Below are 12,283 nucleotides of genomic sequence, written 5' to 3' on the forward strand. Positions count from 1 at the left end.
GGATGCACATAAACTGACCACGGTGTCAGGTCTCAGTAGCCATAATAAACCGTGGTCAGTTTACAGAGGGGAGGGCATAGCCAGGCAGGATCAGCCGTTTTTTTAGATTATACAGGGGGCAAAATGACACAGCACAAGCACCGTGCGGTTATTCATGCTTTAAGGAACAGAAGCTCTTTTTTTTTTTTTGGGGAAACACTTTAAAGCGGAACTCCACATTCCATATTATATCACATATAATTCGCCGTAAAGAATCCACACTGTCCACAGGGAGAAAAATGTAGGAGTGGCATCCATATCAAAGGCCAACAGTTATTTCATCCTCGTTATGCCATTCATTATTGCAACCCACCTCACCAAGGTTGGAGTTTGGGGGGGGTATCTACCTTGGACACAATTGTGTGGACTATCATCTTCATTATTTGATATAGGACTTTTCCCGTAGGCTGGGCAGCCCTAAATGCCAGGTCATTTGGATTGGGGGAGTCTTTGTTTCCTATCCGTGATGTCTATTTCTTGTGGGAATCCTAAAAGCAGTGTTAGGCTAGGTTCACACTGCTGCATTGCGAATTTAGCGCGATTTTGACCCGATTGCGTTGCGAATTTGCATTGCGAATTCTTTATGTGTTCTTGCGATTCTACTGCAAATTTTACAATCTATGGAGCCGAATTCGCATCGCACATGGATCAAACTCGGACAGGACCCTTTTTTTACGCAGGTTAGATTCGCAACGCATTGATGTGAACGGCACTCATGGAAAACTATGTTATTAAAATGACTTGCGAATTTGAGCGATCGCAGCGGCTCAAATTCGCAAAAAAATTTGCAGCAGTGTGAACCTAGCCTTAATCACAAAAGCAAATATTATACAGCAGCTTACAATATTCTTCATTATGATGGATGCTTCAAAAGCATTAGCTGGAGTTTGGCTTTAATTTGTTTAGTGTATCTGAATCTGCTGGTGCATCTACACTCCCCTCCCCTAAGACCAAGCCCAACAGTGCTACTGTTCAAAGGGGTCTCTGTAGCTCCTTCATCCAGAGTGTAGGCACTCTTATTATAGGTCGTCTGCCAGATCATCAGGTAAAATCAGAGGAAAAACATCTAACGATTGGTAGGCTGCAATATATTACATTCTTCGTTTTGGCTTTAATACCCCTTTAACGGTGGACTGAAACAGCTTGCCAACAAGTTGAAGTGTTTATTTGCCAGTTCGTACTTCTGTATAAGTATTAATATTATGGAATCATGCTGAATGTATAACTCTATGTTGGCTTAAAGGGGTTGCAGAGGCAGAAGGTTTTTTTACCTTAATGCATTCTATGGATAAAAAGCCCTTCTGTGTGCAGCAGCCCCCCTCAACACTTACCTGAGGGCCCTCTCTGTCCAGCGATGTCCACAAGTGTCTGAGCCATCTAAGATTCTCCTTCCTGATTGGCTGAGACACAGCAGCCGCGCCATTGGCTCCAGCAGCTGTCAAAGTCAGCTAGCCAACCAGGGGAGAGAGGGGGTGGGGCCGGGCTCCATGTCTGAATGGACACGGAGCTGTAACTCGGCTTGGGTGCCCCCATAGCAAGCTGCTTGCTGTGGGGGGACTGAACAGGAGGGAGGGGCCAGGATCACAGAAGAGGGACCCGAGAAGAGGAGGATATGGGCTGCTCTGTGCAAATCCACTGCAACAGAGTAGATAAGTATAACATGTTTGTTATTTTTATAGGAAAAAGAAGCGAGACTTTACATCATATGTCTTATTGTGATTGTAGATTCTATTTTCCATTGTTTGTATGTATTGCAGACGGAACAACTGATGTATTACATACTTTACGTCACTAATATCAGTGTTGAATGGGACCTCAATTTAAACTTGGATTGGTACACATGGTGTTTGATGTTATTATGTCTGTTTTTATAAAGTTTGGAATAAAGTTTTAATCATAAAATTACCGTTTGACACACACATATATATATATATATATATATATATATATATATATATATATATATATATATATATATCACACACACACAAACGTATGTGCACAGTAATAGATTTCTTCCTCAATATTACATATTTAAAAGCCTCCATAGAGAGAAAATGGGTTTTCATGGATATGGATGATACTTGTGAGGAACAGATAGTAAACAGAGTTGGATTCCACTCTTCTTTTTGCTTAGTTTATATTTGCTCACCCTGCCCGTGCACCGGGAAAGAAGTGTCTAAGTCACAACCTGTCTTCCTAATAGGCTAAATTATCAACACTCCAAAAATTTGTAACATTCTTACTAGAACAGTCAGCAGCAGCGCTTGTGTCTTAGGATCTGTTAGAACTTCCTCATCCAAAAGCACATTTGATTCAGAAACAGAAACTTTCCGCAAATGAGGATGTTGTTGAGGTGATGATATCCTTGGTGTATCTAGGATAAGCAAAAAGTTTATAGTCACATAAAAAATTTCTGCTTGTATGTAACATGATTTATGAAAAATGGAAGAAAGCAAACCGAAGAAAAATGTAAAAGTTGTAATCCAAAGCAACCTAGTTTTATCTTTCATTCACCAAAACAAAAAAAAGGAGATCTAATTGCTTACTATGGGCGACGACATTACCCTCCTCACTTTTCATAAATCAGCCACTTAGTGTCTCTTGGCAAACAATTCTTTGTTACAGATTAACTGAAAACACTGGACAACAAAGATTTTGCTTGCTGAACACTTTTGAGCTTACTTCTATATCTTTGGCTGCTAATCAAGTATATAACCTGTAACCAATCACATACCGTTTCTCTTTTTTTTTTTTTTTTTTAGAAATCTTATGTTTTTGCCATTTCTCATATATATTTTCAGTTTAACTTTCACTTGCATTATAAGATGCTGTATGTCAGAGGTCCCCAACCCCTGGCTTGTACTGGTTTGTGGCCTGTCAGGGATCGGGCTGCACAGCAGGTGGTGAGTTGCTGGCGGACAAGCGACGTATCATCTGTATTTACAGTCACTCACCATTGCTCACATTACCGCCTGTCAGATCTGCGGCAGCATTAGATTCTCATAGGCGTGCAAACCTGACTGTAAACTGTGCATGCAAGGGATCTAGGTTGCACGCTCCTTATGAGAATCAAATACCTGGTGGAGCTGCGGCAGCGATGCTAGCACTGGGGAGCATGTGAAAAAACAGATTAGGAGAGGTTTGACTGCACAAAAAGCATAATAAATCAAATTGCTTACAAACTTTTATCAAAACCCCATCAGTGTGGCAAGTGACAAGCTGCATATGGTGGCAGGCTTTATAGTGGCATGAGAAGCCTAGGCTTATGACATCATGCACAGCTCTCTCTCACGCTCTTGAGAGTTTGCCAGGAAGGGAGGGGGGATGAGTCATAAGAGGGCCAATGAGAGCTGCAGAGCTGGAGGTGTGCCTCTGTGAATCCAGGAAGTGAACAGGCAACAGCTTCAGCTGCCCACAGTTAAAATGATTGCAGCCAGACTCAGTGGAGGGAGATTTCTGCAGCATATTTGGCAAGTACAGAATCACAGTATATATAAAATAATAGGCAAAGTGGTTGGAGGGAAGCTTCAGAATGGCAAAGATATTTTTATTACAAATTATGTGAGCAGACTGTAGTTCCTCTTCCCATCAAACCAAGATAGGAAAGTCTAGTTGCAGGAAAACAAGTTGAGGGCTTCCCACCGATTCCGCATCCTGGCGAGTTGTATAATTATTTCATTATATATTACAATGTAACAACAACAAATGAAATTGGAGGAGAAGCTGTTTAATCTCAAACTGTGTAGAGGGTTCTTTACTGTCAGAAGGGTAAGGATGTGTAACTCCCTTCACAAGCGGTGGTATCAGCGGTGAGATTAAAAAAACTATTAGATGGGCATCTTAGTGGACGCAATATACAGAGATATGGAATTATTACCTTGTGGAACGGAGTACTGACAAACACACACCCACACTGGTTGAACTGGATGAACTAGTGTCTTTACTCAACTATACCAACTAAGAAATAATAGAAATAAAGTGCACAATAAAAATGTAATGCGCCTGAAACCATCCCCCCTCCCCCGCGTCCGTGGAAAAATTGTCTTTCACTAAACTAGTTCCCTGGTGCCAAAAAGTTTGGGGACCACTGTTTTATGTATTGCCTGCATGCACTCAGTGCATATTGCATAACGTTTGTGGAAATGGTATAACTTAGGCTTGCCTAGACTGGATTTTGTTGATCTCAGTTTCCAGGTATTTTTATGTGATCGTTTCAAGGCATAGAATTGCCTATGTACATGTAATTACCATAACAAATAAGCCAGTTGTAGACTGGATATAGGTCTATTGGTAGCAACAATTGCCTTGCCAATGTTGGAACCGTCGTGATATTTATTACAGGTACTATACATCCACATCAGTCCCTGCCCTCAAGGAGCTTACAATCTAAGGTCCTTAACGCAAATTCATACATACAGATACTAGGGCCAGTTTAGACAGGATCCAATTAAACTACCAGCATGTCTTTGGAGTGTGGGAGGAAACCAGCTTACCAGTAGGAAGCTCACGCAGGCACAGAGAGAACTTGCAAACTCCAGGCATGTAGTGTTGTGGTTGGGATTCGAACCAACGACCCTAGTGCTGCTAGAGGGAAGTGCTAACCACTTTCACTTAGCCACTGGTCTGTTACGTTAGTGTGGTGAGTACATGCTTAAGCTTCAAAGGCACACCATGACTGGATTTGTGAAGGCGGCATATGAACTGTACTTTGATTGTCAGACTGGTAATCAAGACAAAGTTCAGGCTCTTCCGTTTGGAGCGTAGATCAGCGGAACGTGCAAGTCAATGCTGTTTGCTGTCCCAATGATATAGATAGCACTGACCGATCACATGATATACTTTTACTTCTATCTCACTAATGTTGCTGATTTATGTGCTAAAAAGTAAGAAAATCAATACCTCAATCTCCCCCAAGCAATGAGACCTATGCCACAAGATGAGAACATGCCAGTACTGAAGGCACCAGAGAAATGGAGATTGGACGAAACAGACGAATGCACCAGCCAGGCTCGGACAGTGACAATGATCAAGATTTTGAACTTTGCACATCTTGTGCGTCTCAGCTCATAACACAATCAGAACTAGACAACCTGATCAGGGGCTTTGCTTCACCAAATTCAAAAGCAGAACCACTGGGTTCAATACTACAATGTTTGCCATCACCAAGTACTAAAATTTCTGTCTTTCAAAGCCGACAAGATGATTTACCAAAATTTCTTTGCACAGGTTGACCCCCTCATTTTCTGTACTGACATTGACTGTTCACAGCTTTGGGTTGTGAGCATGACCCAACTGCTGTATGCTGCACACAAAGGAAACAGGTGAAAACATGGAACTGTTGCTGAAGCAGATCCAGTACTCCAAGTACATATAGAATATCTGTGGAGATCTAAAAGTGGCTCTGTTGTTTGGAATGCAGCTTCGATGTACAAAGTACTGTTTGTTGTTACATATATGAATGGGACAGCCCTGCAAGAGTGGAATTACATTAAAGAAATAGCCACTCTGAAAGAATCTGGTTACAGGACAGAGAAACATGGCATATGAACCACTTGTTGACCTGACAAAGATTATTTTGCCTCCGCTTCTAATAAAACTTATATGGAGGAAACATTTTGCCAAAGTAATGAACAAGGAAGGTGAAGGTTTTTGTTATTTGAGACAGATGATGCCAAGAATAACTGATGCAAAGATTAAGAAAGGCATTTTTGTTGGTCCATGGATTGGTGCGTCTTTGTCAAGGGGTTTGAAGATATGTTAGTGGGCCAGAACAAAATTGCCTAGAAAGCATAAGGAAGTCAGAGAATTTTCTAGGAAACTAGAGAGCACCAAACTACATTCAGCTGGTTGACAAACTTCTTACAGCATACAAGACCATGAAGTACAACATGTCACTGAAGATTCAATTTCTGCATTTACATTTGTCTTCTTCCCGTAAATTTAGCTGCAGTCAGTGATGAACATGGTAAGAGGTTTAACCAAGACATCACCACAATGGAAAAACGGTATCAGGACAACTGGAATCCATCAATGCTGGCAGACTATTGTTGGACACTGCAGATGGATGCACCAGACACCGAATACAAATGAAAATCAGCAACACCTTTAGCCCTGCAGCGTGACGTAAATATTATGCCCTTAAATATGTTATGGTCATTAAAGTTAAGTCATATTTCTCAAGATTACACACAATACAGTTGTTTTTAAATGATATTTGTGTCCAATCTGAAGGGGTCTATCATAATCACCAAAGTTTCCTCAAAAAGCAAAACTTCAGAAAAAATAGTTGTCCAGTGAAATCTTGGGATAATTTTAACGTTCTAAAACATTTCAAAATGGCACAGTAAATATAATTCTACACCGATACATACCAATATCATAATCATTCTCTGCTACTCTTCTCATTTTTGGAGGTGTAGTGATGCCAGATTCAATCTCCTGCCTTTTAGGAGCTTTAACATCAGATATTAAGTGGTCAAAGCTTTTTCTTGTACCTATAGTTTAAAAAAAAAAAAAAAAAGCATTGAGAAACAAAGCGTGTTACACAGTTTATGAACTTGAATGAAATTTATAACAGATAAAATATGAATTTTCGACTTACCATAAGCTTCTGTTCTTGATGTCAACTAAAGGATACAAGAAGTCTCTGACCTTTGGGTTATACTGCTGCCTACAGAATGACTGGACACTAGCAAACAAAAAATGGTAGGACAATCCAGAATTTAACCACTCATACTACCAGCATGTCTGCAGCTGAAAGAGCCGCCTAAAGGATGCTGTATCAGATGAAGCAGTAATGTCCACGTGGCATAACTTGGAGCTGTGAACAGCAGACCAGATGGCAGCTTTACAAATCTAGGAAGCAGCTGCCTGATGCGAAATAGTCTAAGAGGTGTTTACAGATTTATTGGAGTGAGCCTTAAAATGATCAAGGCAAAATTTAAAATGAACCTGCAGTCTCTCTAGAATTAACAGAACAATTTTTTGTTTTTCTGACATAATTGTTTTTTTTTACCTGTTGATCCTGTCATTATTTAACTTCCTTCAACAGACCCAGCTGTGCAGCAAAATTAAGAAGGGTGAGACAAACCATTTACAACTGACAGGGGTGCTTACAATGGTCAGCTTAATTCATTTATTTAAAACCTCAATCTCAAAATGAAAAAACAAAAAAAAAACAAAACTAAAAAAAAACTGTTGCTCCTTTATAGATAGAGGCGCCACCCTAAGACAGGAAAGTGTGTTACTGGCCAAATCACCAAATGAAAGAGGAGAAGAAAACCTAGAAAACAATGTTTTTTACCTTAATGCATTCTATTCTTCAGAGACAGGGCAAGTGCAGAAGCAATGTCAGCGTCTCTGGATAGAGCTCTACAACTAACCTAAAACAGAGTCTGGAAAGCACCTCACAGGTAACCTCAAAAGTCACTTCCAGGCAAGCCCACAACATACAGTCAAGAGGGGCCTAGATCCGGAATGGTCCAAAGCCAAGCTGAGGAAGACTGCACCAGATGGCTGCAAACTGTAGGGAAAAATTTGAGCAGCAATGTAAAGAATAAGAAGAGCCTTGTTTGAATAAAAAAGTGCTCCTAAAATTATGTTAGTCTTTACAACAGTAATAAAGTGAACATCAATCTGCGCAATCTTGTGAAATAAAAAGTTTTTTTTTTTTTTTTTAATAATAGCTGCTATCATTACCAAGTGTTCTCACTTCACTTAAAGCAGAGTTCCACCCACATTTTTCACTCCTCACCATGCAGTACTAATGTGCATCCTTAAAATGAATTGCCAATGTATTTATTTTTTCTGTTAACTTACCCAGTTTAATTTCCTCCTCTAGGGGGCCGCGGCAACGGACGTCATTTGCGATTTTGCATTGGCTCCTGGCAGATCTTGGTCAGCTTGGCATGGCACTGCTCCAGTAACATTCAACACTGGCGTCTAGGGAAAATCTTGGTCAGCTTGGCCTGACCAAGTTTGAACAGCTCATGTGCGAGATCGGCAGGTGCATGCTGGGTTTGCCAGCATGCACGGAATGCAGGAAGGAGGACACTGTGGCTTCAGATGCCTACACTGGAGATGGCGACGCTGTGCAGAAACTTCACAAAGTAAGAAAACAATGCTGCACAGATCGAAAACTGGGCATAGTTTACAGCATACCTTTGTTACATTGCACAAAGCATGAGTATTCTAGGGGTATTTATATCTTAAAAATCATATTGCGGCTGGAACTCCGCTTTAAAAGATGCAAATAATCAAACAGTGCTGCGCTATAAAAAAAACTATCAATAATAAAAGTGTAACTAAAATGGTAATCAAACTTTTAATCACTAGGGGGTGAAGTCAATTCTTTTACGATATGAGTCTACATCGCAGCCATCTTGCGACCTACTGTGTCAGAAATGTCTTTTCGGCTTGCATGGCTTACAGTGCCATCTTTGTGAGTTTTATACCTTACCTTTTTTATATATAAACAAACATTTTAAAAACGGAGAGCACTAGATTCTGCCTTCCTTCTTTTGCATTACCGGCGAGATGATTAGGGTTTTTAGCCCATGGAAGCCCAGCGATTACCAGCACCTCGCCAGCCTTCTCTATTATCCCCAGAGGGGAACACTGCTGATTTTATTCAGATGTGAGGTGAGCAGCCTGTGAGACTGGTGGAGGAAAGCACAAGCACTTTGGATTTTTGCACCGTAGATCTATTGATTTTTTTTAATTCACTCAGTCACAGATACTATGGGGTGGATTTACTAAAACTGGTGAACTCAGAATCTGGTGAACTCAGAATCTGGTGAACTCAGAATCTGGTGCCGTTGTGCATGGTAGCCAATTAGCTTCAAACTTCAGCTTGTTCAATTAAGCTTTGGCAATAAAACCTGAAAGCTGATTGGTTTCTATGCAGAGCTGCAGTAGATTTTGCACTGTTCAGTTGTAGTAAATAACCCCCTATATATGAACTTTCAGCAATATATGTTTATTGATTACCATTTTAGTTACACTTTTATTATTATTGATGGTTTTTTAGTGCAGCACTGTTTGATTATTTACAACAGTAATGATCAAAAAAAAAAATGTCCATCCTTCTAAGAGAATAGCAAAAACCTGAGGTGTGCTAGTAGCAGGAGGGTTTATACCCTAGACGGGCCTACATATTTTTGCTCATTTGCCAGGGTCTAATCTTCATGTAAGCGACAGTATAACTATTACCCGAAGGTTTCAAGACTCTTATGTTCCTCAATGGACAGGAAAGAAAGAGCGCTTTACTGAGCTATTTAATGCCTCGTAATGCAGAAGATAAAGCATAATGGGCAAGTAAAATGTAACATTCAACATACCCAACAGCTTCTTAGTGTTTGCCTGTGATGGCTGCCCCATGTCCAGACTCATGGACTTCCTTGTCCGTGGGCTAACTTGTCCAACTGTGGGGTAGCTTGCAGCTAGATGCATGCCAGAACCTTTTGGAGAAGACCATGGCTGGTTCTCCTTTAATGTTCTGTAGAAACAAACAAAAGAAAAAAAAAACAATAAGAAGGCTCCTACGTTGTCTTAACTTAGTTGCATCAAAGAGATATTACAAAGTTCCAGCTGTGCACATGTATTAAAGCACCAAGTAATAACCTGCAGGTGGGGTCGCTGTGATGTACTGGATATGTATCCATAGGAACATTTTCCATCGAAACATCTGTCAGCAACAGTGATTTTCTGTGTTTCAAGCTGCAGCGGCTTCTCACCTCTTCAGACACAGTAAGCAAGGCTAGGAATTGGGGAAAAAAAAAAAAGGTCAGTCCAACATACACTTTCATTTGTCAAATAATGGCAACAATTAAAGAGATCATAAGAAAAATTTCTTTAAATTTTAGTTGAGGAAGTCCAGACTTTATTAATATGTATAGTTTTTTTTCCAGGAAAATGCACCTTTCTTTGTTGTCTGGCCAGTCCGTGGACAGCTGCTCCCACCTACCATTTTGCAGCGGTCTACTTTAGCTAGTCGGCTGCTAAGGAGATACCAATGCATGTTAGCGGCTGGGGCTGTGTGTACCCATTCAAACACACAGCAACTGTGAAGCCACAACTTCGTTTCCTCCTCCCAACATACTGCCAGCTGCAGGAACCTATTACCTGTCTACCCTTAAGGTCTCCTTTACAAAACGATATTCGGTGGACCGATGCAGATTGGCCCAAATTCAGCGGTGGTGACAAAGGACAGTGGGAGAATTTGGGGATAGGCGAGGTTGTATAAATGTACTGGGGTATTTTTTTATCTTTATGCTGTGAATGCATGAAGGGAAAAAACCAAAGCCTTTAGTACTACTTTAGGCAGGATTCAGATATTAAATTTATTGAGAGCAAGCACACAAACTAAATTGAATACTTTCCAGTCCTGGTCTTTCACTGCATCTAAGTAACTAGTCAAACTTTGAAAAAGGAGATGCAAGCACCTAATCAAAAGTACAAATGGCTTGTTCACACTAGCTTTGGTCCTTGGAGAGGGATTCATGTTCAGGACCGCTCTTCAGACAGCATTTGATAGGCAGTGAGGCAGCATTGCATCACCTATGTACAGCCTGCTTGAATATGTGTGTGGGTGTGTGTGTGGGGGTGTGTGTGGGGGTGTGTGTGGGGGTGTGTGTGGGTGTGTGTGTGTGTGGGGGTGTGTGTGTGGGGGTGTGTGTGTGTGGGGGTGTGTGTGTGTGTGTGGGGGTATGTGTGTGTGTGTGGGGGGGTGTGTGTGTGTGGGGGTGTGTGTGTGTGTGTGGGGGGGGGTGTTGGGGATGAGGGGGGGGGGGATCTGTGTGTGTTGGGGATGGGGGGGTGGGGTGTGTGTTGGGGATGGGGGGGTGGGGTGTGTGTTGGGGATGGGGGGGTGGGGTGTGTGTTGGGGATGGGGGGGTGGGGTGTGTGTTGGGGATGGGGGGGTGGGGTGTGTGTTGGGGATGGGGGGTGGGGTGTGTGTTGGGGATGGGGGGGTGGGGTGTGTGTTGGGGATGGGGGGGTGGGGTGTGTGTTGGGGATGGGGGGGTGGGGTGTGTGTTGGGGATGGGGGGGTGGGGTGTGTGTTGGGGATGGGGGGGTGGGGTGTGTGTTGGGGATGGGGGGGTGGGGTGTGTGTTGGGGATGGGGGGGTGGGGTGTGTGTTGGGGATGGGGGGTGTGTTGGGGATGGGGGGATGGGGTGTGTGTTGGGGATGGGGTGTGTGTTGGGGATGGGGGGGTGGGATGTTGGGGTGTGTGTTGGGGATGGGGGGGTGTTGGGGATGGGGGGATGTTGGGGATGGGGGGATGTTGGGGATGGGGGGATGTTGGGGGGGTGAAGGGGTGGGGGGATGTTGGGATGTTTGGGATGGGGGGGTGGGGGGGTGTTGGGAAATATTTTCCTAAATCAGCGACTAAGCTATGAAACCAGCCATTGCTCCTGCAGAGCAAATATGTTGGTTTTGTTGATTTTGGAAAACACAGGCAACTTTTATGCTCACCTACTATATTTCTAGAGAAGAAAACTATAAAATAAATCAATATGGATTAAAGATGTGTATACAAATCAAATCTCTAACCAGGTTTCATTTGCAGATCTGAGAAATTATACAAATAAATATAGATTTGGTTAGTTATAATCACTGAAAGATTTCTTACCTGCTAAATAAGCAACACTCTGCGTATTTACTTCAAACTTATCACAATTTCTGTGTTTATTTACAAGTGTGAGCAGCGTGTGAAGGATTCTCACTGTCCTTGCCACAGTAGTAGGAGATGGATGTCGATATCCTAAAAACGATAAAGTATGTACAGTTCATGAGTGTTAAAAATGGGGCATGGAATACTTCTCAAAGTAGGTGACGTGTAAAACAGGCACCTATGCAGCTTACATGATGACTAGGGCAAATTGATCATGTCTTTTTCTTTGGTCTGTTCCAAATCTGCCATTTCTACATAACTCCCATAAGGAGAAATATTTAACATTTTTAGGCAATATTTTGCAAACCCGAAAAATTCATACTAAAAACTCTTCAGGAGAATTGTGCTAACTATGTAAGGAACAACAGACAACAACTGAAAAGCAGATCTCCAATGTAACCTGCAGGCACTAAGGTGGCCAGAAATTAACAGATGTCTCCCAAAAACAACTGATGAGGAAATATCGGTCAGCCATTTATGAGACTTGAGATGTTGAATGCAACAAGACTATGAGAATTGAATGCAAACTGCCCAGCATAGAAGAGAGTTGGAAGTGGGATTGTACT

General features: G+C 41.9%; 1 protein-coding gene across 2 annotated transcripts in view; it reads right to left on the reverse strand.

Moving 5' to 3' along the window:
* NF1 (neurofibromin 1) overlaps positions 1–12,283 on the reverse strand; it is a 496,399-nt gene that overhangs the window by 53,439 nt on the left and 430,677 nt on the right. For both annotated transcript variants that reach the window (XM_073615002.1, XM_073615001.1), the window contains 5 exons: positions 11,676–11,807; positions 9,664–9,799; positions 9,381–9,538; positions 6,414–6,536; positions 2,286–2,416 (listed from right to left, as the gene is read on the reverse strand). In XM_073615002.1, coding sequence (XP_073471103.1) covers positions 2,286–2,416; positions 6,414–6,536; positions 9,381–9,538; positions 9,664–9,799; positions 11,676–11,807 — 680 coding nt within the window. The remainder of the gene's footprint in view (positions 1–2,285; positions 2,417–6,413; positions 6,537–9,380; positions 9,539–9,663; positions 9,800–11,675; positions 11,808–12,283) is intronic.

This window comes from Aquarana catesbeiana, linkage group LG02 (genome assembly GCF_042186555.1).
Source record: "Aquarana catesbeiana isolate 2022-GZ linkage group LG02, ASM4218655v1, whole genome shotgun sequence".
NCBI lineage: Eukaryota > Metazoa > Chordata > Amphibia > Anura > Ranidae > Aquarana > Aquarana catesbeiana.